General features: G+C 43.7%; 1 protein-coding gene across 2 annotated transcripts in view; it reads right to left on the bottom strand.

The window, feature by feature from the left end:
* Positions 1 to 17,283, bottom strand: part of DOP1B (DOP1 leucine zipper like protein B) — a 91,705-nt gene extending 74,422 nt beyond the window's left edge. For both annotated transcript variants that reach the window (XM_054048850.1, XM_054048858.1), the window contains exons 1-2: positions 17,216 to 17,283; positions 12,296 to 12,470 (exon numbers count right to left, since the gene is read on the bottom strand). In XM_054048850.1, coding sequence (XP_053904825.1) covers positions 12,296 to 12,433 — 138 coding nt within the window. In that variant the 5' untranslated portion in view covers positions 12,434 to 12,470; positions 17,216 to 17,283. The remainder of the gene's footprint in view (positions 1 to 12,295; positions 12,471 to 17,215) is intronic.
* Between the last annotated feature and the right edge of the window lie 10,325 nt (positions 17,284 to 27,608).

The raw sequence follows: 27,608 nt of genomic DNA, 5'->3' as shown, positions 1-27,608 counted from the left end.
AAAGACTCCAATATTCTTTCTGTAATGCAACACACACAACTATGTGCTTCCCCATCAGTGTTACGAATGCAAAATCAGCCCAGATAAAAATATATACTTTACTGGGTTCAAGGCTCTCTTTACTTCGACAAGTAAATATAAAATAGTTTTCAGTAACGCATAAATTTAGACACTTATTTAATACATTTAATTTGGACAACAGTTTGCTTCCAAAAACCAATTTACTTCACTAATATATTGTTTGGCTTCTTAAACGCAAATTACCACCATATCAACATCTTCCCTTTGTAGCCGATAGGTGAAGGTCATCTACGTAAAAAGTTCTTATTCCCTAGGACTTCAAAACAGAATGTTTTTTCTGAAGGACAAATAATGGTCATGTACAGTACTGAACAATGAGATAAAGCGTGCTATTGTTAAACAATAGCACCACAGGTCAGTCTGACCAACTTTTGCTGAAATATAAGAACCAAGTAGGAGATGTGTTTATATCACCAGGATACTGGTTATAATACAGAACACACTTTTTAATTTATAGCATTAGCTCTAATTAAGAATTAACAACGTACTTGTTTGAGACAAAGGCAATAAATTAAAAACTTGAAGTTATGATTCATCAACTGTCGTTAAGGCCTAGTCTACCCTTAAAAAGTTACATCAACATAGTTATGGTGCTCAGGGGTGTGAAAAAGTCACACTGAGTGCCACAGTTAAGCCACCTAACCCCTGGTGCTGACATGGGTAAATCGATGGAATAGTTCTTGGGGAGGTGGATTATCTACAATCGATAGAAAAACCCTTTCCGTCGATGTAGGAAGTGACTACAGTGGTGCTGCAGCTGTGCTGCTGTAGCACCTGTAGTGCACACATGGTTTGAGAAAACAAGCGCTAAAGACATTTGCTATAAAAATAGAGAACAAGAGTTTCTATGATTTTCACAGATAGTGGTGGGGAAAGAGAAAACAAGAAACAGGAGTTTAAAAACAATTCCATGAGCTGTTTACTTGCTATTGCTGTCCAGAACAAACACCTAAAACTAACATTACATAGCCCTGGCCACTGCATTTATGTACTTTTAGTACTGATGTTCTATTTCAATAAACCATGTTTCATGATCTGATTAAAAGGAAAAATCTGACTGTTCCGAGTTTTCTTAAGCCTTTTCTTCACTGGAGGGGATGTGTTCTTAACTAGAGTTAAAATCCTGGCGAGCATAAGGCAAAGTTTGTAGTTTTCATGTGAGTTAGCAGGTTGAATTAAAGACAATAGAGGACTGGAGCCTCAGCGATAAAGTTTGATAGCTATGACAAGGTCCTGTATTATCCTGGACAAACCTTACTAAATTAAATTTAACATCATTGTATCATTTAACTTAATTGTATTAAAAATGCAATTGTCTCTATTATTGTGGGATTGTAGGCAACTTCTTTAGAGAGGTGGGGTATGCTAATGGAATGCCTCCAGTTACCAGCCCTTTAAAGCTTCACCCTGGGGAGGGGACCCATTGTCTGGCTGGACTACCTTTCAAAGCATCAAATTGGAGTCTCAGAGATTAACTGACAAAGGAAGGCAATTGGGATAAATAATCTGAGTTTAAACTGACTCCGGGTTTTTGTTCTAATTCAGCAAGTGGTCAGACTAGTCCCTAGAGGGCCCCAATCCTTAGGGAAGGGTTGGAAGGACTTTGTCCTACCGAGGCCACATAAGACTGGATTCTTGTTCTGAGCTGAAGCGGTGATGAACCTGAAACCACAAGAAAACCTCTGGGTGGGGTTCTGAAGGACTGCTCCTGCCAGAGCCCATGCTAGAGTTAGGGTGATCACTAGTAAGCTTATTAGCATGCGTGTAGGTTCTTTTATTATTTTAAATGTTTTCTGTGTATTGCGTTTACCTTAAGAATAAAATATGCTTGCTTCGAAAGAATATTGTGGTAACTTATAACTGTGGCAATCACACAGTTAACAGTCTCTGAAGGGACCTGCTTAGGCAGACTGTCTTTTGCGGAGAACACCACAACAAATGCAGGGGACTGAGAGTGGGTGCCCTTACTGGACCACTAGGGGGAAAACAGGTACTGCTGCCCTGAGCGGTGACAAAAGCAACAGTGGAATGCTTCCTATATAGAATTAATATTCAAGCTATTTATGTCTTTGTCTATGATTCCCTCATCCCCCAGAGTGTTCCATAATATTGCTATAACTTGAAGAAAGTGGGCTTGCTCATCACAGCCTCCTCATGAGGCTCTCATAGGAGCCAGGAGTATAGCCTAAACAGTCTCTACAAGATCCTTTTTACAGAGTTCAGGATGGCACTATTTACTACAATGTTTTCAGAGTACGTATTTACAACCAGTCCCAGTACCTTCATATTTGGGGCTTTCAGAAATCTCTTTCCAGGAAAACTGATTCTTCCCACCTCCAACTTTTTTTAAACTTGCTTCAAAACTCATTAAATTAGAAATTCTTGTATTACAGTATTGATATTATTTCTTGAACTATAAAATACATACGATTGTGTGTTTTGGAATTTCTTCTCTTTAGAAGCCATTTTAAAAAACGGTGAAATATGGAATCTTCAAACTAAATGCTTAAAAGTCTAGCCATCACTGTGATCTGAGTGCAATCAGTGCAAGATGATTTTCTGTAGGTTTAACCTTTGTCAGTTTAGTTGGAGTAGCTCACAAACACTGCAAACCTAACTTGTTCTGATGGCAGAACTTAAATGTGTATGTTGTGACCAGGAAGAGGTAAGCACTGTTCTGGCACTGAAAAACTTATACCTGCTGGGGAGCAAGTCAGAAAGATGACTTAGCCTATGGTTCCATATTGAAAAGATTATATCCAACCAGGGATGGTGGAAGATTTATGCCTGCAGTCAGTTTACGCCTGCAAGAAAATAAATGGAGGGCAGCATGGAAGCATGGTGTATAAGCTCTGCCACTTCCTGTCCCTTTCCGGTGACATTAGTAACTGAAAGGCTTGTGGGAGGGGATCCTGCAAGGCCACGGAAGAGGATCTTGTTTTGACGTTTGCACCTTCTGTCTCTCTGACGTTCTGCCTCATTTTATGCCAGCCTTTCTGCCCCCCCACGGTTCAGGTAAAAATATCACCAGTGGCCACAACAATTCCCCTCCCTTCCAAACTTATTCAGCTTTATGCATGGTAGCACATTCTAAATCTGAGGTCACCCTAGCATTGCACAATTGGTAGAGGTATTAGTCATGGAGCTCACAAACGTTCTAGGTTCTGTTATTGTTCCAATATTCTTTACCAGGACAGAGAAAGCACCATTGCCGTAGGGTGGATGGGGGGGGAAATGCTAGCCAAATTCTCTGCTGCTGTCAGCTCACATGCAGAAATGTGCACATGAACAACAATCACCATCATCTACCTCCCCTGTGAAGCTTCTGCTTACCAACTGCACTCACTGGTAGTCTGGTCAGTCAGAGCCATAATCGGTTTTCCCAATGGATCTATCAAAAGTTATTGAATCAAAGAGCAGGGTGGATAAGAAACAGCGAGAACAGTTTGGCAAATTCCACAACCATAAGCCATTTAGCACAGGGATTCTCTCTTTTTATGCTTGTACAGAATCCAGCATAATGGGCTGCAACCTGAAATGGAGCCTTTGAGCGTATTTACTACTAAAAACCACCAGCATCTCTCCCTGCCTCTCCCTGAGGACAACTCGATACAAATTTTGAGTTCTGAGATGACACTCCAAAAGCAGAAAGCCTCTTAAAAAACAAACAAACAAACAAACAAACAAACAAACAAAAAAACCCCTCAAAACACTTTCATGTTTCTTGTATGGCTTATCAGATGAACCTCAGGGTTTGGTCAGTGATCCAAACTGGAGGCCATTTGAGCATAAAGTTCCTGAGATATAGCTTTTCTTAAAGCTGACATGTTCTGGCAATGAATTTTTGTGCCCAGAGAGAGATCAAACCAGGGCTGAGATCATCACACCAGGATCTCAGACACCTGAGAGTTACCCCAACAGGGTTCATGCCACTCACCAGCCCTTTGGGGAAAATCAGATTACAATGCTATTTGCCAAAGACTAACTCTTTAGTTTGGATCATCAGCCTCTGAAGTTCTTGGTGTTGCACCAAACGAATGAGCATGTGTGGACAGAAGAGTTAACAGGATTTTTAGCCTTGGAAGTTTTAAGAGGCTTGGATGGCTTAAGAGAATAACCAGTAGTCCTTTGAATTTGACTTATGAGCCAGTATGAGCCTGAGTCCCACCTTGTGCAGAAATCTGGAAAAGGTCAGAAGACATATTGCTAAAAATCCATCTCCATCAGAGTTGTGGGGGTTTTGTTTTTGTTTAATTTTTTGGAGAACATAATAAAAGTATTTTTGTAAAAAAAATTAGACGTGCACATGCTTGCTGACAGGGGAAGGCCATTGTAGAGGGTGGAGGAGGAGGAGGAGTGGGGCCTCAGGTGAGAGGGAGGGACATTGGGAAGGAGACATGAAGGTGAGTGACAAGGGGGTAGGGAATAGGAGCAGGAGTGCCTGTCAGCCCTACAGTCTCCTCTTTTGTGCACACCAGGATCTGGGGACCCATGTATGGCAGTTTGACCCCCTTCTATGCCCCTCCTTATGTGAGCCAGGTTCTCGGTGGGTGTTAACTTTCTAGGGAGTCCCTCTTCCTACATCTCCATAGGATTGCCCCTCTGGGAGTGTTTGAACCTCAGTCCCTGCACTCTTGTGTGTGCCAGGATCTGAGGGGCACTGCCCATCTATGGGGGTCTGACGCCCCATCATGTGAGCCAGGTTCTGTGGGGGCTTACCTTCTTGGGAGGGGGTCTGAACCCCACACCTATGTGATCTGGGGGGTCTCTGTCCCCATGTGAGCCAGGATCTGGGGAAGTAATGCCCTTGTGGGCGAGGAGGTGAGAACAGACTTGCTTGGAGCATGCACCAAGAACACACTGCTAACACTAGGGTGAGGAATTAGGTATATCTCCATATATATCTATATCTATATCTATCTCATAGAACTGGAAGGGACCCTGAAAGGTCATTGAGTCCAGCCCCCTGCCTTCACTAACAGGACCAAGTACTGATTTTTGCCCCAGATCCCTAAGTGGCCCCCTCAAGGATTGAATTCACAACCCTGGGTTTAGCAGGCCAATGCTCAAACCACTGAGCTATTCCTCCCCCCAAATTGAGAATGGGCATGCTTGACACATCAGAGGCTCTCCAATGGAGCAGTTCACACATCTCAGAGTGGTTATTTCAGGTTATATTCATCTCCCCAGGGGGTTCTCATTTAGCTGAGACCATCACATCAAGATGACAAGGTCAGTGGCCTGCTGAGTGACCTTGGTCAAGTCACTTCACCTTTTTCCCATATATAAATTGGGAATAAGGAAATAAAGTTCTTTGAGATCTACTGGTGAAAAGCACTGTATAAAAGCTATGTCTTTTGAATACTATCTAGCCAGAGTAGCATGTCAACTGAATACCGAGGTGAGAACTACAACTGCCTAAATGGCCACTAACGTCTATGAATACACCTCTACCCCAATATAACACTGTCCTTGGGAGCCAAAAAAATCTTACCACATTATAGGTGAAACCACATTATATTGAACTTGCTTTGATCCGCTGGAGTGCGCAGCCCCCCCCCCCGGAGTGTTGCTTTACCGCGTTATATCCGAATTCGTGTTATATCAGGTCACGTTATATCGGGATAGAGGTGTATATGTGGGGTTTTTGTTTGTTTGTTTGTTTTTAAGCGAAAGAGAAACACCCTAAGAAACTAAATTGCAAAAAGCTTCCTTAAAAACACAGTTAAGGTTGCCTTTGCTGATAGTTCATGGCCTTTTAAAACCATGAGTTCATCAAAACTCAAACTTCTGAAAACCAGGAAATACAGATTTAAAGAAAACACCCACGTAACCTTAACTATGCCCTCTCTGAGAGATGTCCCAAAATACCCATCACACACACACACTTTTTACTGTAATGGACAGCTGATCTCCGCACCTGCCCTAAGTGCCTACTCCCCTGACAGAATACCACATTAGTTAAATTTAACAATTTATAACCCTCTTCACACATGCACACAGGATACCACCTAAACCTATGCTTTTCCCTACCTATCATTAAATCCACAGACTGCTCTCATATCCCATTAATACTGTCAATACCCATAGCAAGATCATCCCAGTGCCCTTCTCCTGACACAGCCTACACAATTCCATATTGAAAGGATGCCAGACTGAAACCTCAAGGTACATATGCACCTCTTTCCTTTGATCACACATGTGAGGGAGGATTCAGACCCAGATCTCCTCACATCATCTCGATCACAGCTCTGTGATGCTCCTCAAACTAGACCCCAGATCTCCTCATATCACAAACATATCGCTACCAACCAGCACAGCTACACCTAACATGGTGACTGCAGCTGGAACGCACACAGATAGTTCCCAGTGGCTCTTGCCAGCTCCAGGGGGCAGAGGTAAGATTGGATGGATATTTTACCTTGTAAAATACCTCGTATTTCCTGGTTTTCAGGAGTCTGAATTTTGCTGAACTTGACATTTTTGAAGGGCACAAGCTAGCACTGGGCAACCCTAATTCTGCATAATAAAATTTTAGATAAATTTAATTAAAGATATTTTGGCTACAAGCATGTATGTTAAAAGCACTAACATTATGGATGAGTCTACACATAATGTACCAGCACTAGTTTCAGTCAAAAACTGCTGTTAGAGGCAAGCTATCAGCAGTAACTTTACAGAACCTCACCCCATTCTGTTAGCACACAAAGGCAAAACCTGCAATAGCGTAATTACATTTTGGCACCAGGACTATTTAAAAAAAGGATTACCAAATCCTGTACACTGCAATCTGTACTGAACATTCTAAATACTGGCATTCATTTTGTTAGTTAGCAACAAAACAATATTTTCCTAGCAGTTAACACACACGTGTGTATAGACAATAAAAATGCTGGTAAAAACACTACTCAAGAATAGGAATGAGAAAAGAATAACCGTATTTCTAAAAATACATAGTGGACTAAAAAGGTATAAGAGCCTCATGAACAGTTTGTCAAAATCACTGCTGTGAAATAATTTCTTTCCACAAGACCTTGTATATTTCGATTATACAGGCCATGAGCACTAGAAATTACAAACCTGACAAATATAGATTAAGGAAATAAGGATACAGGATTTATCTGGTCGTACTGTGCATCCACAGTATAGGAAATAGATGTAAAGCTGTTTAAATCCCAGGAAATGCACTTACATCAAGGATTATGTCTTCAAGTGATTCATAAGGAGAAAGAACACATGAAATTCTAACCAATAAAGATCCCATTTTCATGCTAAAGAGAAATATGGAGACTTATCTATAATTGCTTATGTTTCATGGGAAAATTATGAAAAACATTTCAAGTCTTTAAAACACTGATGAATGTGTCAATATTTAATTTTTGGTAATTAACACAGTCCACTTCCATGTATTTGGAATAGACCTTTTATAAACATAGTAAATTATTTTCTACAGTAGTGCTTGAAAAAATCCTCTTGTAAGTGACAAATGGAAAGTCTTCCCTGGCAATCATGGGGTCATAAATCACCAATTCCTGCAGTCTTTAAGCTTTCATTATAAAAAATGGATTGTCACAGTTTCAGGGCAACTGCACCTATACTGCTCCTCCAGGTCCACTCCAGGATGACCTAGGTAGGTCTCAGACTTCCAGCTGTCACCTGTCTCTGTCCTACTCCTTTCTGACAGGGGATTTTAAGGCTGCACAGCTGCCTGACATACTCTGATATCCACAGCAACCCAGTCTGCCTTAAGGCCAGCATCTAGGCTGAGCTTTCTTTCCAAGGGCTATGAAAGGTATGATTTACCAGTAATCTGAACAGCTCTTTCTAAGCAAGCACTTTTAGTCTTAGGGCAAAAGCATCACAGAGAAAAAACAAACAATAAAAAGATTTTAATGCTCACTAAACACACCAGGAATCGCCCATCTTTCACTTGGGGCGTCTGGTAGAATAACATCTAACAACTTCTAACTAGGGTGACCAGATGTCCCGATTTTATAGGGACAGTCCCAATATTTCGAGCTTTTTTTTATATAGGCGCCTATTACCCCGTCCTGATTTTTCACACTTTCTATCTGCTCAACCTACTTTTAACCCTTCAGCAAGGGTTGAAGTCTCACCTCTTGGACACAAAGTCTTGTCCATTTGTTAAATCAAAGTGTCTGTTTAAAGTTGGCTTTTTATTAAAAAAATAATCTTGCTTTGTCCCCCAGCCTCCTGAAAACAGGTAAAACCAGTCCTTCCCATGACTCCCCAGAAGGCCAAGCTTCAAAGCACCTCCTTTCCCTTAAAACACACAAATACATATTACTCACACTGATACCAAGGGCTATGAATATTCTACAGCTAATACTGTCTAGCCCATCTCCATATAATGGCTATTTCATGTTCACGCATTAAACCATAAAATACAACAGGGCGTCCAAAAATACTGCATGTGGTTGCAGTATCTGTCACATTGATCTCTAATCCTTATGGTTGCAACAAGTGTATTAAGAACATTAAATGTGGTAGGACTGTATTTCTCAGTCTGCAGACTACTCTAGTACCACTGCTGCTCAAATTTTGTCAAGCAGCAACAGATTAAAATTAACAGAAGTCTAGTAGGCTTCACTGCTGCTATTCAGAACGCTGGGGGCAACAATGAAATTGCAAAGAACCACATCAGCTTCATGCTGCTACTGCTTGGTAAGACTGTAAGCAGTAGCAAAGCGAGACACTGGAGATATTCACAGAGGAGAAGCACAAAAAAACAGCAGGCAGTGGAGAAGAGTGATAGAGCTGCATAGACCTCTTTTCTCCCCTTGCTTCACCACAGCCACGAAGTTGGAGGAGGCGTACTGGAGATCATCTTCTTCTCCCCTTTACCCCCCTCATCCCTACAAGAACCAGCTTACCTTCTTAATACAAGAAGAAGTGGAGATTCCAATGAAGTTGAATGGCAAAAAGTTTATACAACCCCCCCCCCCTCAAATTATTTTGTTGAATTCACTACTGCAAAAATTCAGTGAAGCCAAGAGCTTAGTAGAATCTAAATCAATTTATAAATCAAAATATAAGAACATTGATAACTACATGAAATAAGAGAAGATTAAAAAGTTGGGATATTAACTCTGATGCTTCTCCCAAACACATCTCCTTGCCATCAGTCATGCTACTGGTTATGTAGGAAGGATCTCCCTGAGCTCATAGCAAAGCCCCCAATGCTTTTCACATTTGAGTTCCTTCTGAAGACCCACCTGTCATGGTGCCTATAAGAAACTTGTTAACCAACACTGTTATGCTCATAGAGTTTAACGGAGTATAAATTTTCATGTCCATTTTAAAAATACATTTATTAACATAGCAGTATTAGTTGCTTCCCTCCGCAATATCTGCGGTGTGTCTGTAGGTTATAAAATCCCTGCCCAGGGGACTGCACTGCCTATATAGGGGAGGAAAAAAAAAACAAAAAACAGACACTCCATGGGCACTCCTGGAACTAAACAGTAATTAATTATGCTTCAGACATAAGAGAGCTAATAACTGCTTAGGCAAGAGGAAACTTTCCTTACAAGCAGATTATTCCATAATTTTCCAATCAATAGGTGTTTTGGACCTTCCTCTGAAGCATCTGGTAGTCTATAGCAGGGGTCGGCAACGTTCGGCACGCAGCTCGCCAGGGTAAGCACTCTGGCGGGCCAGGCCAGTTTTATTTACCTGCTGACGCGGCAGATTCGGCCGATCGCGGCCCCCACTGGCCGCGGTTCGCCGTCCCGGGCCAATGGGGGTGGCGAGAAGCGGTGCGCGCGAGGGATGTGCTGGCCGCGGCTTCTTGCTGCCCCCATTGGCCCGGGACGGCGAACCGCGGCCAGTGGGGGCCGCGATCGGCCGAATCTGCCGCGTCAGCAGGTAAATAAAACTGGCCCGGCCCACCAGAGTACTTACGCTGGCGAGCCGCATGCCAACGTTGCCAACCCCTGGTCTATAGCCTCAGACAAGATACAGGACTAGAGGAACCACTGGTCTGATCTGGTATAGCAATTCTTATAACCCTAAGAAGATTAAGTCTAAAAAATACCACAGCAGATGGACTGATGTAACAGATAAAAGCTTTTTGTTTGATTTGCACTCTACTGCTGAATGTTTTGTCAGTTACATAGCTGAGCAAGAGTTTTCAGCTAGTAGATGTCAGCTGGCCCCAGTGAGCAAGACTAACCAAGGTAAAAGATCAGAGCTCATCTCCCTCCACATGCAAGTGCCCAGTGACACCTGGAAATGATCAGTGGAACGGTCTGAAGATCCCAAGTTCCCCTCACATCCCTCAACCTCTCTCTCACAGCAGGGACTAGCCCATCAGTCCAAAAAATGATGAAGGTTTGCTGAGGCTGCGAGGGTATAACCGATAACTCATGCAGCCCAGGTAGCACCATCCAACTTCTCTCTTCTGAAGATAGCACACACTGCAGGTAGTCAGTAAACCTACTAACTCCACTTTTTGCACAGCTGTGGAGATGTTAGTAAGGTTTACACAATGTAGCCAAAGCAGGTTACTGGTAAATGTGCAGTTTTGCTAGTATAACTGTATCAACATTAGGGGCTTTTGCAGACACATCTGAACTTGGAGATCTGCAGTTTCCACACCTGCTTCCCCTGCTTTAACTGTAACCTTTGCAATGATATAAACAGATTTCTCATTTTCTCCTCCCATATATATATACAGATAATCTTCTTCCTCCTGTGTTATAGAAATTATTAAAATAGTTTACTCCTGAAGGAATTCTGCACCAAAAAATTAAAAATTCTGCACACAATATTTTAAAAAAAAGTCTGCAAATTTTATTTATCAATAAATAAACGCGGAGGCTCCAGCATGGCAATGCGGAGCACAGGCCACTGGCTGCATGAAGGTGGGAGATCACTCTGCAATCTCCTCCCAGGACACTGACTTGGTGGTGAGGCTGCACCCAAACCTGACACACCGCAAGGGCCAGGCCTGCCCCAGAAACATGCCGAGGTCCTGCCCCTCCATACCAGGCACACCAGATGTGGGAAGGCAGGTTCAGCCTTGCTGGATCCAAGCATTGAGGGGCTTCGTGTGGGATGAGAGGGTTCCGTGTGTGGCAATCTGGGTGCAGGCAGCTCAATTGGGAGTTTGGGTGCAATCTGGATGCACAGAGCTCATTGGGGGTTAGGGCTCAGCAGGGTGAGTCTGGGTGTAGGAGGGATAGGGCTCGTTGGGGAGCTCAGTGGGGGGTCCAGGTGCTCAGGGAGTGGGGCTTGGTGAGGTGGGGGTCCAAGTGCACCTGGTTGGGGTCCAAGCAGCTGGGGCTGGAGCTCGTCACTGTAGGGGTTTGAGTGTGGGGAACTCAGCAGGGGGTGGTGTGGGTGCAGGGGGATGGGGCTCGGCAGGGAGGGCCGGGTGTGGAGAAGGTGGGGCTCGGTGGCGTGGGGGTTCGGATGCAGGAGTGTTAAGATGCATAGGACTTGGGCAGACAAGGGAGCAGCTCCCCATACAGTGACCTCTCCTCCCCCATGGCCGAGGAGCAATGGGGGCAGAAAGCAAGGGGCGAGGGTTGCGGACCCAGGAGAGGTTTCTGGGGGTGGGTCTGACCACTTCCCCTGCACGGAATGGCCAGGACCGGAATTCCTCGCCCATTATCTGGCTCTGATAATAAGCCAGAATTATCAGCTGAGCTCAGTGCAGGACAGGAGCCCCAGATGTGGCTGGGGAGGGCTAGGAGCCTGGGGCTCCGGGTGCAGGAGGGCTCCAGGTGAGGCGGGGTGTGTGTGTCTGGATGCACAGGGGTTGGGTGGATGGGTCTAACTGGCCCCAGTCAGGGCTTCACCAACCATGCAATTTACCTCTCCGCTGGCTGTTCTGGGCACCCAAAATGACATGCCCTGCTGCTGGGGAGGGGCACCCAACTACTCTTGCAGCTTCCTTTTGCTTCCCTGTCAGAAAGTCATTTCTGCAATGGACATGAATTCTGTGCACGCAGTGGCACAGAATTCCCCCAGGAGTAATATCTGCATTAACTGTAAAAGCCCTTGGGGTTTTTGTTTTTTTAAAAACGAACTTCTCACTATTTAGTCAACCTATAATTGCTCCCCAAGTTGTTTTCTGGGCTTTGACACATTAACGAGATCTTTAGATGTCCTAGTCTCAAAGCAATCAACACAGGGTAACCCAAATAAAAACCAAACCAAACAAAAAACCACTTCCAAGATATAATACCTTATTGAGTTTGCCAAGTGAAGATATGAGATCTGCCCATTCGCTTGAAGATTCAAAGTTCCTCAAAGCTTTTTCAATCACTGAAGAATAATTTCTGTATCTGTAGTCCCTGAACAGCTCCTGCTCTTCTGGATCCATCTTAGGTCCTCATAGCAAGCCAAAACTGCCTGGCAAACTAAAATGAATATACACAGTTATGAAAAATTAACCAAGAATTAAATATTGACAAAGCCTACACCTGAAAAGATTGCAAGGGTGTAGTAAGTATGCAGGCATGTTTGAAAGGGAACTGTAAACAATTTATTTAATTTAAAAAACTGAGTTCAAAGTAATTTAAGGCATGACACCAATTTCCCATTGCCAGCATTTGTGTTTTTTCAGTCACAGTTTCCTATTTTTAGAAATGCTCTCTCCTATGTCTGAGTGCATCTTTTATACAGTAACAGTAGGGGAGAGTAACTACACAGAAGAACTCATTATACACAAAGTAAATAAACTGGGGAGGAATAAGGGAGGGAGAGAAGATATTTTTCCTGCTTTTTTAGTTATAGTTATCGATGGCATTACCTGCAGCAATAGAAAGTAGAAAATCATGCTTTAGTGTGAATTTTTAACTATGTGCCAATTCTCATGATTTTATTTCAAGTCTCACAATATTTTGTGTTTCTCTTAAAATCCCAGCTCCTGGAGTTGTGCAAATGTGAGAATATCAGTTCTCACTTTTTTAAAAAAAGTTGAGTCTTCATGGTTGTAGAACAAAGCCTTAAAACATTACCTGAGTGCATACCAAAGGCTCAAAAACCAGAAGTAAGTTGAAAGAATGTAAAAGGTATTTTTTTAGAATCTCATGATTTTTAGACCCATCTCATAATTCTGGGGCTCCTGACTCACATTTCAAACAGCTGGGATTGGCAATACTGACAAACTCACTAAAAAATGTTCAGTGACAGGCTCCTATATTAGTCATTAAAGTAAGTCTGTATCTGAAAATAATTCTAATCAACTTATTCTTTAAAATGTTGGTAGTTAAGGGACAAGTTCTATTCTTCCCTCCATCAAAGATAAAGCCTTTTCCCTCCACCAGCGTGAAACAGTGTTTCCTGGTTTTCAGAGCTTTAAGTACAAGTGCATTCAACATTCTGGAAAGGTATATGGCACCGCCAGCCAATATTAGCTCTGAGTTAATGAAGTTTCTCTGTAGTGAATAGATTAGGCCTCGTCTTCACCACAAAAAAGGTCTGTCCTTAACTGGTGATAGAGAAGACCAGGCAATCTGTAATTTTCACATGTTAGCCGGTTGAGCTTTAACCCAACTTGTTAACACATATGAAAGCTACAAACTACCTGGTTTTCTCTAGGATTTTATGTTGAATTAACTAGCTTGCGTTAATACACCCTTTCTTCCCCTTTCCCCCTCCGGCGAATATATGGCCTTAGAAAGTGACAAATTATGAACAAAAACACTTAAAACTATAACACGTAACTAACTTATATTTCATCTTTCAAACCCATTTTTTAATCCTCAAATAGCAATGCATGAAAACAGGAATAAAGATGTGGTTACTACCTCACTATTGGTTAAGAAATTAAAAAGCAAAATTATCTGCCATCCATCCAGGTTATATCTAGACATACACTTACTGCGCAACAAGCTGGGATGTAAATCTACAGCATGCTGTGTACTAGTTCTCCATGTGGACCCTGCTCTTCCACCTTAAAAGTTCCCTAGTGATCTCTGATATACGCTGTTTCAAATCCATCTATTCAGGAGTGATACTTTATGACTGGAGAAATTTGTGAGTGGGCTTGTATGATAGGGTTGCTTGTGATAATAGCGCGGGGGGGGGAGGAGAGGGGGATGACAGGGCTCAGCAGTCCTGAGTGTCTCTTCTGAATCAAGTCAGATGTTCCTAAAAAATCTCATGCTTCAGGGCTTCAACCAGTCACCTACAGAGGTCAGGAAGGAATTTCCCTCTACTCCACCTCAACATATTCTGTTTTTTGGTCTCCTTCCTCCAAAGCATCAGAGATGGCCAGCTGGAGACAGGACACTGGATGCGGGAAGTTGGTACTCTGAGGAGTTACAGAGTATTTGTTCTCTCAGGTGCTTGGTTGGCTGGTTCCTGCCCACATGCTCAGAGTCCAACTGATCACCCACCATATGTGGGGTCAGGAAGGAATTCTCCCCAGGTCAGATTAGTAGTGCCTTAAGGGTTTTTCCACCTTCCTCTAGAGCATAAGGTGTGTGGGTTGCTTGCTAGATTCATCTGGGTATATCTCACTTAATCAAGTCCCTGCCACTGCAGGGGCCATGGGCATTGGTGCAACTTGGTCCCTCCTATCCTTTGCCTATGGCACATAACAGTTTAGTCTGAGAGTTGTAATACCTTGGTCTAATTTCAGTTGCTGGGTTGTGTTTGTAGCCTGTGATATACAAGAGGTCCGACTAGATGATCTGGTAGTCCCGTCTGGCCTTAAATTCTATGACTATGACACTTGGGCCTGGTCTATACTAGAAAATTAGGTCAGCAAAACTGTCGCTCAGGAGCGTGAAAAATCCAAACCTCTGAACAGCATATTTAAGCCAATCTAAGTCTCCATGTATACAGCAGGGAGGTGGATTACCTACACTGACAGGATAATTCCTCCCATAAATGTAGCTAGTGTTTACACTGAAATGCTACAGTGACTCCTCACACAAGAACTAGGGGTCACCAAATGAAATTAATGGGCAGCAGGTTTAAAACAAAAACAAAAGGAAGTATTTCTTCACACAACACACTGTAAACCTGTGGAACTCTTTGCCAGAGGATGTTGTGAAGGCTAAGGCTCTTTTTTGAACCCTATTATAACTAGATAACCTCATGGAGTAGAGGTCCATCAATGGCTATTAGTCAGGATGGGCAGGGATGATGTCCCTAGCCTCTGTTTGTCAGAAGCTGGGAATCAGCAACAGACGATGGATCACTTGATGATTACCTGTTCTGTTCATTCCTTCTGGGACACCTGGCATTGGCCACTGTCGTAAGACAGGATACTGGGCTACATGGACCTTTGGTCTGACCCAGCATAGCCGTTTTTATGTTTTTAGTCATCTAGGTATTTCTGAAGTCAAGTGGGGCTGTGTAGCTAAATGTCAACAAATTTACATTCAATTTTAATATCTGCAAAATAATATTTTAATGAAGGTAAGATAGAATATTTTCTTGTATAAATACAGAAAGCAACAAGTAATTAAATAATACTTTTTATCGGTGACCCTGAAGCCCACATTCCATTGCTAGAAAGCCCCATTTTAATTTGTAAACTAATACATTAAAATTTACTCTATAAATCCTACTTTAAAACATTAAAGATTAATGTGACAAAGTTTAGGATTATACTTCAATCTGTAGGCACAATAGGATGTAGTGTTTATTACTATATTGATGTGCTCACTATTGGAGTAACACCTTAACTGACATTTTTTGTGCTTTTTTGTACCAGACATATCCATCCAACTGTTTCATTATAAGACTATTGTTGAAAAAATATTGAACGATCCAGGTTTTGAATCATTTACTACTTCCAGAATAAGCTTACCTTAGAACCCAATAAACTGGAGTAAAGGCTTTAGTTCCTTATGAATTCTCTATTCTTTTGCTTTAATCTCTTGCCACCTCACTGTATTGCTCTTTTTTAAAACTTTTTTTAGTGTAATCATATTATGAATGGAATTCTCTATGATTTCTTTAAATGACAAAGGCTTGCTTTTAAAACATCCCAGCACCGATGAATAGAAGTGAAATTGACCAGGCTGTTTTCATTGTTAAAGATAAGATAAATTAAAAAATACATAGACTTAATAAATTATGTAAAGTAATTTAGACATTTCCTCCCATTTTTATCTATCTCAGATGAAAAAGAGACAAGAAAATATGTTTTGTTTTAAAATATTACTTTTAACCTAAGGTGTACCTTTAATATTTGTGGCTTATGCCTATAGATAGAAGTTTGGACAAAAACATTCTTGTTTATCAATCAAACACATCACAACTTGGTTTAAGTTTCTCTGTTCTCTTTCCATGTCCCCTATTAATAATGACAACACAGTGTATGTGTAAAGTTCCAACCACGCATCACTGTGCAGACTGCAGGGCAGTTTTGCTCACCAGGAGTCAGGGGCTCCATTTTCCCCTGTGCCTGTCTGGACACCGTGGTTTGGGCAGAAGTTCACCCAGATCCAGAGGGTACCATGGAAGGAGACGACCCTGCAGCACCTATGCAGCAAACAGGGCCCCCACAGCCCTCCCCCACAACATTTGACAGCCAAGTACTATGGCAAAGACCACAGCTGTTACAACAGCCTGCTGATGCTGCAGGGAGGGAAGGGTGTGAGCTGCCGCATCTCAACAGTCTGCACTTCTGCACTAGAATACGCACCCACATACATACATCCTTCCTCCCAGACACACACACACACAGATCCCCTGCCTCTCATACACAGGTTTACACACACAAGACTGGCCATACTGGGTCAAACCAATGGTCCATCTAGCCCAATATCTTGTCTTACAACAGTGATCAGTGCCAGGTGCTTCAGAGCAGGGCAACTACTGAATGATCCAGCCCGTTCTGGCGGCATCCAGAGACCCAGAGCATGGGGCTGCACACACACATCTATACACACAGACACCTCCCCCCACTCACACACCGAGATGCCCCAGACACACACACTCCCCTGTACACACGAGACCCCTATGCGCGCGCACACACACCCTCACGCTCCCCCCGGACACCCCGCACTGGCTGGCAGGGCCGGAGGGGGGCACACCCCGCGGGTCCCGGCCGGGGGGCGGCGGGAGGAAGCGGCTCCCGCACGGCTGGGCAGCAGCGGGGGGGGGAGGGGGTGCGCGCGACGCAGGGGCCCCAGGAACCCACCTGGCGAGGCGGCGGCTCTGGCCGGACACGGACGCTGCTGCCGTTTCCCTGCGACGTGTCTCTGCTAGGGGCGGGGCCAGAGGGGGGCAGTCCCTCAGTTTCTATGGTAACCTGGCGGGGCGGGGTCTCGCTCCTGGGCCCGGGGACCCGCCTCCCTGCCCAGCCCGGGCGGCTCCGCTGCGGCCAGCTCGGGAAATACCACTCCGGACTGGGAAGAGGGGAGCCTCAGCCGCCGGAAACGAGGAAGTCCGGTCCACCTTCCCTCTCCCTCCATACCCGCTGTCAGGGATGTGGAGCTGCCCGGATTCATCATGATTACATTGGAAAGTATACCCCCCCGTAGGGCCAGGGTAAGTGGTACATTCCGGTAGCCACGGCTGTGTGTCTGCCGCCACCTACCGGCGAAGGAGGGGAAGCGCCCCGCTACTGCCGCTGCACAAAAGCCGGGGCCACGCCTCGGGACGCTGCTGGGGGTAGCGGCCATTCATCCCGGTCCCAGCGCCGATCCCACACTCCAGCTCGCTCTGTGGTGGGTAGTGCATGTTGCGGAGCAGGTGCCAAGGCCACCTTTGCAGAGTGGCTTGTTCCTGTAACACAAGCAACAGCAATGCTGCCTGCTGAAATTATCAGCAGTGACATAATCAGCCCATTGAAACAGCGATAGTTGGGGATTCAGGTTTCAGAGGGGTAGCTATGTTAGTCTGTATCAGCAAACACAACAACGAGTCCTTGTGATACCTTAGAGTCTAACAAATTTATTTGGGCATAAGCTTTCATGGACTATAACCCACTTCATCAGATGCATGGAGTAAAAAATACAGTAGGCAGGTATATAATGTTTTCACCCCTCAGCTCACAGGAGTTGCCTTATCAAGTGGGGGGTTAGTGCTAATGAGGCCAATTCAATCAGGGTGGATGAGGCCTATTCCCAACAGTTGACAAGAAGGGGTGAATATCAACAGAGAGATACTCACACCTTCTTGTCAACTGTTGGGAATGGGCCACATCCACGCTGATTGAATTGGCCTTGTTAGCATTGGCACCAACTCCGTAGGTGCTCCGGAGTTGGAGCACCCACGGGGAAAAATTGGTGGCTCATTTTTGCTGCCCCAAGCAAAAAAAACCCCAAAACGCTCGGACTGCCGCCGCCTGAACTGCCGAAGTGCAAAAAAAAAAAAAAAGCTGCCTGGAGTCTGCCGCCCCAAGAATGGACGGAATGCTGCCCTTTAGCATGTGCCACCCCAGGCACGTGCTTACTCTGCTGGTAAGCCGGTGCTGTTTGCATTGCAACAACTCTTTATGGCTCCACATCACCTCCTGTTCCAGCATGCCCCAACCTTTCAACTGCCACATCCCTACAAGGTCTCTACATGAGAGAGTGCCAGCACAACAATGGCCAGGGAACTGAACTCCCAAGTAACTCACTACATCAGCTTTGCCACTTAATTTTATTTCATTCATATGCACATTTTGTACTTCCCTTCTGTACATTTTGGTAGAAGTTAATCCAAACAATTTCAGATAAATCTTACATAAAACATTGTTTCAGAGTAGCAGCCGTGTTAGTCCGTATCTGCAAAAAGAACAGGAGTACTTGTGGCACCTTAGAGACTAACAAATTTATTAGAGCATAAGCTTTCGTGGGCTACAGTCCACTTCTTCGGATGCATATAGAGTGGAACATATATTGAGGAGATATATATACACACATACAGAGAGCATGAACAGGTGGGAGTTGTCTTACCAACTCTCAGAGGCCAATTAAGTAAGAGAAAAAAACTTTTGAAGTGATAATCAAGCTAGCCCAGTACAGACAGTTTGATAAGAAGTGTGAACAAAAACACTGACCCAGGAACCTATCCTTGTAACAAAGCCTGATGCCAAATCTGTCCACATATCTATTCAAGTGACATCATCATAGGATCTAATCACATCAGCCATACCATCAGGGGCTCGTTCACCTGCACATCTACCAATGTGACATATGCCATCATGTGCCAGCAATGCCCCTCTGCCATGTACATTGGCCAAACCGGACAGTCTCTATGCAAAAGAATTAATGGACATGAATCTGACATTAGAAATCATAATACTCAAAAACCAGTGGGAGAACACTTTAACCTGTCTGGCCATTCAATGACAGACCTGCGGGTGGCTATCTTACAACAGAAAAACTTCAAAAACAGACTCCAACGAGAGACTGCTGAGCTGGAATTGATGTGCAAACTAGATACAATCAACTCAGGATTGAATAAGGACTGGGAATGGCTGAGCCATTACAAACATTGAATCTATCTCCCCTTGTAAGTATTCTCACACTTCTTATCAAACTGTCTGTACTGGGCTAGCTTGATTATCACTTCAAAAGTTTTTTTCTCGTACTTAATTGGCCTCTCAGAGTTGGTAAGACAACTCCCACCTGTTCATGCTCTCTGTATGTGTGTATATATATCTCCTCAATATATGTTCCACTCTATATGCATCCGAAGAAGTGGGCTGTAGCCCACGAAAGCTTATGCTCTAATAAATTTGTTAGTCTCTAAGGTGCCACAAGTACTCCTGTTCATAAAACATTGTAAGTCTCAAGCAGTATTTATGATTTAAAAAATAAATAATCATATGTAAAATTTATATACACATTGGTATCAAGCCAATTCATGGACACCTGGTTACACTGATAATATTTGATCACTTATCTTATAGTGTTAATCTATTAATGTCTAGTTTATTCAGATAAATCAATATTCTCCAATAATATTTACCTTTCATATAGCAACATTCATGTCCAAAACTTCATTCTTTACAAACATTAACCCACACTGTGGCTTTAAGCCAGGGCCTGTGTAGGGGTGAAGGGGGTGAGAAAGACGCATGCAGTAACTGCAGTCCCTGAGAAAATTTGAACCAGCAGTCCAAGCACACTTTGAAAAGGCGCTCTCCTACAACAACTCAGCTCCTCCAGCCAGGGCCGGCTCCAGGCAACAGCCTGGCAAGTAGGTGCTTGGGGCGGCCACTCCAGAGAGGGGCGGCACGTCCAGCTATTCGGCAGCAATTCAGCGGACGGTCTCTCACTCCCGCTTGGAGCGAAGGACCTCCTGCCGAATTGCTGCCGCAGATCACGATCGCGGCGTTTATTTATTTATTTTTTTTGGCTCCTTGGGGCGGCCAAAACCCTGGAGCTGGCCCTGCCTCCAGCTGGTGCAAAGGGGAATATCTCTGGTCCACAATGCCTTTGGAGAGTCTAATGCTGGGATTGGAACTAAATAAGCATAGAACTTGCAATCCCCACTGACAGTGTGACTGGCCCCTGAGCAATTTGAAGGGGAAAGGATATAAAGAAGCTCCTTGCTCCCTCCCTTCCATACCCACCCAAGGCCACAATCCAATTCATAATCTAACTTTTACATGCGTATGACACACAAAAAGTAACCATATATGAACTGTTTTTTCACTAATCAACTGCCCATGGAGCCTATCAGGCTCAGAGGGTAAAACAGCTAAATATACAGCATTCTGAGCTCCCTCATCTGGAGTTTTAGGAGCATTCAGACCTACCAAGTCAGTTTTCAGCCATCTGGGGCAGTCAGCATTAAGAGTTCTGTCAAATGTCTTTTTCTCATTCATCATCCTGGCTTAAGTCTTGGACAATACTACAATTCCAATTTCAGACATACTGTAGGCAGTATGTGGCCAGCACTCCTTCTCATGTACTCCATTCTTGGTACAGTATCTTCCACAAATGTTTTCCATAAGCTTCACTAGCTGCTCCTTAGTGATTGTATCACTGCGAAATTTCTGCTGCTGACCTTGGCTGCAACTTGCAAATGCCAAAACACTCATGACATTTAATACGTTTACTGCTGTGGTTATAATAGGGAAAATGCCATATTTCAATTATCGACAAAATACTGTATAATTTTAGAATAAAGGAGAAAGAAAAGTGATTGATCTCAAATAACACATCTATCATTAAGATGAAAGAGTGAAACAGCATTGCATAAAGCTAAATAGAAGAGTTTCTGGACAAATGGCCTTAACGATAAAATGTAAAAACAAATAAGATTCTAAAGAATAAATTTGTAGATGACACCAAACTGGGAGGGGTTGCAATCACTTTGGAGGACAGATTAGAATTCAAAATACCTTGATAAATTGAAGAATTGAAATCAACAAAAATTAAATTCACTAAACTACAAAACTACATGTAAGAAGGAAAAATCAAATGCACAACTACAGAATGGGGAATAACTGGCTAAGCAATACGGCGAGTTCTGGCGGTTATAGTGGATCAGAAATTGAATGAGTCAACAAAGTGATGCACTTGTGGAAAAGGCTAATATAATTCTGGAGAGTATTAACAGGAGTGTCATATCTAAGACACAGCAGTTAAATGTTCTGCTCTGTTGGGACTGGTGAGGCCTCAGCTGGAGTACTGTGTCCAGTTTACGTAGGGCGCCACACTTTTAAAAAGACATGGACAAATTGGAGAGAGTCCAGAGGCGAGCAATAACAATAAAAAAAGGTTTAGAAATCCTGACCTATGAAGAAAGGTTAAAACACCAGGCATGTTTAGTCTTGAGAAAGGAAGACTGAGAGGGAACCTGATATATGCAAGGTAGTTGTAGCTGTGTTGGTCCCAGGATATTAGAGACAAGGTGGGTGAGGTAACATCTTTTATTGGACCAATTTCTGTTGGTGAGAGAGACAAGCTTTCAAGCCACACAGAGCTCTTTCTCAGGTCATGATGGATCTGAAGAAGATCTCTGTGGCTCAAACACTCTTACTAATAGAAGTTGGGGGAACCTGATAACAATCTTCAGATATGTTGAAGGCTGTTACAGAGGATGATGATCAATTGTTCTCTGTGTCCACAGAAGATAGAGCAAGAAGTAATCAGCTTAATCTGGAGCAAGGAGGACTTAGGTTAGATATTAGGAAAAACTTTCTAATTATAATGATAGTTAAGCACTGGAACAGGCTTCCAATGAAGGTTGTGAAATCCCCATTACTGGAGGTTTTTAAGAACAGGTTGGACAATCACTTGTCAGGGATGGGATAGGTATACTAGGTGCTGCCTTATCATGGGGTGATGGGCTAGATGACCTCTCAAGTTCCCTTCCAGTCTTAGAATCTTCTTTCTTCGATGGATGGCTGTTGTGGCTTATACATCTGCTCAGGGTAAAGTAACTGACAGATTTGATGGCAAGAAGTAATTTTCTTCTAGGTCAAATTGGCAGAGCCTTGGGGATTTTTCACCTTCCTCTGCAGCACGGGCATGGTTTGCCTGCTGGGATCATCTGGGAAGATCTCATCTAATCAATTTCATGCCATTCCAGGGGCCTCAGATACTGTTGGCACCTCAGTGTCTCCTATTCTCTGCCTATGGCACACAACAGTTTAATCTAACTCAAGTAGGGGTATCTAGGTGAAATTTCATGGACTATGGTAAGCAGGAGGTCAGACTGGGTGATCTAAAAGTCCTTTCTGGCCTTAAACTGTGAAACTATTAAATCAACTTCAGTCCTCCAATAAGGAACTGGGATCTTGCATATAAGTAACAGGCAATAAGTGCACCCCCATCCATCTGTCTGTTGTCACTTGCCTTACACTTAGATTGTAAGCTCCTTGGGACAGGAAGTGTCTTTTTGTTCTGTGTTTGTGCATCACCTAGCACATTGGGGAGCCTGGTCCATGCATGGGGCTTCTAAGCACTAGGGTAATAAAAATAATAAATAATAAGAAAATTAATAAATAACAAATTTCACCCTTTTGTTGGGTGCTCTTTCTTCTTGTCTTGGAAGAGCAGGAGCAGATCCAGCTGAGGAAGTGCCCCAGAAGGAGGGTTACTAACAGTCCCGTATTAAAAGGGACATCCCTTATTTAAATAAAATATTGTCTGTCCCACACTAAATCAGCACAGGACATCTTTTATCCTATATTTCAACCAGGTTAGTGACATTAGTTGGCAACTTGACCTGGTGCAGTGTCACAATGCCTCTCAAATTTGGCCCAGACACCCCTGCATCATGCCTACATGGCCCCTGGACCTCTGGGTTTCTCCCATATTTTTGAATTACAGTGTTGGAAACCCTACCAGGAGATGAAGAAGGAACCATAGCAAAGTAGTTGTAAAGTACAAAGTAAAATGAGCAAACCTGTTTTGTTCTGCATGGCAGCACAAAAATGTAGGGCTATATCCACCAGCAAAACATATGCCTAGTGTGTAATGTTATCAGCTTTGTAACCAACATCTAAAAAGTGATTAGTTTTTAAAGAGTGAAATGTGGGACTGAGAGCCAACCTAAGGGACATACAGATTAGTAAAGGAAGAAGCTTGAAATGTTGTACAATCAACCATTTTTACTTAAAGCAGGGGCTTGTGTCTCCAGGTACAACAGTCTGAACATGGGCAAGGCTGACTCTAAGTGGGATTTTTAAAACATTGACATGTCGAAAAATGCAGGTCCTTCTTCACCACAGGGAGAGATGTTAAAATGAATCCCAAATGAGTAAGCCTTGAAAATATGCAGTGTTGTAGCCATTTCAGTATCAGGATATTAGAGAGACAAGGTGGGTGAGGTAATATCTTTTCTTGGACCAACTGCTGTTGGTGAGAGAAACAACTTTCTGAGCTTACACAGAGTTCTTCCTTGGGTGCTCTGTGTAAGCTCGAAAACTTGTCTGTCTCACCAATAGAAGTTGGTCCAATAAAAGATATTACCTCATCCACCTTGTTTCTCTGGGCTGGTCTACATTAGGGGGCGGGATCGATCCAAGATACGCAACTTCAGCTACGTGAATAGCGTAGCTGAAGTCGAAGTATCTTGGATCGAATTACCGGGGGTCCACACGGCGCGGGATCGACGGCCGCGGCTCCCTGTCGACTGCGCTACCGCCGCTCGCTCTGGTAGAGTTCCGGAGTCGACGGTGAGCGCATTCGGGGATCGATATATCGTGTCTTAACGAGACGCGATATATCGATCCTGGCTAAATCGATTGCTACCCGCTGATACGGCGGGTAGTGAAGACGTACCCTAAGATAAGCCTCAGAAGGTCTGATAAAGCCTTAAATTACCTCATTCCATGAGTCAGCATTTTCCCAGTAGCTTACAATAACTGTTACAGCACCAAGGTTAGGTGAGATAGAGGAAGGGCACATGAAGGACGTGACAATAGGAAGAAGAAAATTGACAGCATTATTAATTTTTAATGGAATTTTTAAAAGAGTTTCCCAAATGCAAAGATGCTTCAGTAGTAAAACAAACCTCCATGTGGTTTTTCTTCTTTTAGTTACTTCAGCCTTGATTCTGAATAGCAGCCCCAACTTACCACCTAACTGTTGTTAAAAAAGTTACACCAATGGCAAGGGGCAGAGCATGTATTTCTGCCAGCTAAAAAGTATAGGCAGATGTTGAATTAATTGTAATAAGTTAGACTTTGGAAGCCTATCATTGTGTAGCCTGTGAGAAAAAAAATAGTAGAGTCAAATGTTTGCTGTGAGATTTTTCTGACATAGGGCCGTCCTTGCAGTCTCTGCACACCCAACTAGGGTAGGAGTTTTGGATGTACAAGGAATTGAGGTTGAGATCCCATAACATGCTTGAAAGATTTGAAGGAAAGATAGTGTGTGTGTTAGTGTGATAATTAATTACCTTGAGGTCACTAGTTCATACGGAATATTCTATTCATGGTTGAAAAAACAAATCTGAAAGTGCCACTCTTGATCTGAGAGTTTATGAGCACTTTTGACATTGACTCCAAAGGAAGCAGGATGAGGCCAATGATTACTAAACTGAGATAAACTGTACTGCGTCTTTCTAATTGGTCAATCTGATTTTGCAAAACATCTTGGGACAATGCCCACCATAGGAATTAAAATGAGGAAACTCCAGTAATCCTACACTGACTCTGACCCAGGGAGCAGAAAAGATGGATGGTATTAAATTTTAATTATTTTCTATTTGCAACCACAGACCCCAATCAGGAGTGGACCCCATTTTGCTAGGCAATATAAAAACATGTAGGAAGATTCAGTCCTTGTCCAGAGGAGCTTCCACTCTAATTAAAGGCTTGTCAATAGTATAAGGGCCCTACCATCAATCAAGCCCTAACCCCGTCCATTGACCCCTTAAGCCCCGCCCCTTGACCAATTGGTCCCTCCCATCTGTCACCGGAAGTCCCACCCCATGGAGGTATTACTTCCGGGGTCAAGGGACCACCTGACCGGAAGCAAGGTGTGTCAAGTGACCCCTCTAAGAACTCCCCCCCCCACCCTCTACCAATCAGGAGGGGTTTCATCCCGATAGGACCGCCCCGAGAGGAGATTTTGACCAATTAGGGTGACTTGCGGGGCGGGGGTGACCCGTCCAGAAGTGGGTCGTGTGACCCCTCTAAGAACTCCCCCCCCACCCTCTGCCAATCAGGAGGGGTTTTGTGCCGAAAGGACCGCCCTGAGAGGAGATGTTGACCAACCAGGGTGACTTCTGGGTTGGGGTGACCCCTCCGGAAGGGAGTCGTGTGACCCCACTAAGAACGCCTCCCAAGGCCCTCCGCCAATCAGAGTGCAGCACCATTACCCCATAAAGTCCAGCGCCAGACAGAGGAGGCGGCCATGTCTTACCAAGGACACGTGTTTTTGAAAGCGCAGAAAGGCTGCTGAGAGGAAACGTGGCCTCCTTCATCACCCCCGTGAGAACTTCGGACATTGTTTTAGCCCCAACCACCTTTGACCTTGTGTGGAGCAGGAGTTGCATCAGCCATAGTTCCAAGGAGGACCCTTTGACCCAGCCATTGATGGATACGTCGGAACCCGACACCGAAACCCTCGTGAGACAGCCCGATGAACATGACGGCCTCTCTTTGTCCACCCCCTCAGAGGTGGAAGGCAATCGCGGCTCGGGGGAGGCACCGGTGGACAAAGCGAACGGAAAAGACAGCGCTCAGGTAAAATGAATAATTAAGAAGCGGCGGTCGAGGAGGGGTGGGTAATGGGGTAGGAACCGGGGGTTGCGTAAATTAAAAAAAAACAAAAAAACAAGCAGTGGGGGTGCTTACGCGGTTTCTTTTCTGAAAATCTCTCAACAGGTCGACGATGCCTTTTTAGAGGCCTTTAAGAACTTACACATTGGAAGCCCTGTGGGAGTAAACATATCGTGCGTCAGCTGCTTTTGCTCATGTCTGAGACACAGATCTCAAACCGAAGAGGACAAAATGGAAGAATGAACCATCTAAGACTCCCTTATGGTAGGGGTCATGGCATCCATTTTTACAGGTGGCTGTAAAAGGTCGTGTTAAACCAGGCGATTAATAAAACTTATTTAAATGTGTCAATATGAATGTGTTCCCTTTCATACTCGTGGTAGTAAAAGACGGTACCGGTAACAGTCATGTCTACACAGGCGGCTCTGTTAAAGAAAATATATTACGCCCCCAGGGAAGTTGGGAGCTTCGGCGGGGTCAACCCTCTTTTTCAAGCGGCCAGAAAGCATAGTAAAACTTTAAACAGAAGACAGGTAACTGTGGGGTCCCATGCGGAGCGGATAAAGCACACGACCAATGTGGTTGCAAGCTGAATTCAATTCTGTTTATTACAAGCTTTCTTTTATAGTTTTTCTTAACATTACATAACACCATTAGGCTATAATCACACATCTACGGATTGGACAAGAAGGAGAATCATGTGTTTATCTCATGTATAGCCCCACACCGATTGGTTCAACCGTTCCTTACATAAGGCCATGATTTATTACCTTGTTTACCTCATCTTATATAATTCCTAGACCACCAGGGGGGCCTTACATAAGGCCATGATTTATTACCTTGCAAGTGTCCCATCGTGACCCTTACCTCCTCATGGAACTTTCCATTAGGTTGGTGTAGGGATAATACATTCCCACAGGTAACAGCATGGCTTTCAGACCAGGATGCTTACACTTTACACAAACCGGCTCGAATACGTTTTAAAAGAAACAAGACCATTGTTTCAGAGGTGGATGTGCAGTGGCAGGCAGATTTGGTGGATATGCACCGGTTCTCCAAACACAACAGCAGTTTTAAGTACATCTTAACAGTGTACTTTTTCCTCAATTGTTTTTTTTTGTCTTTGTTTTTTTTTAATTACACACCAAACATCATTTGTCTTTAAACCCCCCACCTGGGGTGCTTTATTGGGTAACATGGCTATGAAAATCATTGCAAGATACGCATGTCTGGGCTTGTTGAAACATGGTTTGAGCAAGGCTAGGCATGCCCAAGAATTTAAATTTCCTTTTTACAAACTTCATCACCATCCAGTCGTTTTGCACTAAGTCGTTAGAATACAAATTTAAAATCCGATCAAAAGATAAACCCTTGCTACGATGATGTCAGAAAAATATGCAGTGATAGCCAGAGG

Source organism: Malaclemys terrapin, chromosome 1, assembly GCF_027887155.1.
Source record: "Malaclemys terrapin pileata isolate rMalTer1 chromosome 1, rMalTer1.hap1, whole genome shotgun sequence".
Classification (NCBI taxonomy): domain Eukaryota; kingdom Metazoa; phylum Chordata; order Testudines; family Emydidae; genus Malaclemys; species Malaclemys terrapin.
This window is presented reverse-complemented; position numbering and strand designations above follow the sequence as displayed.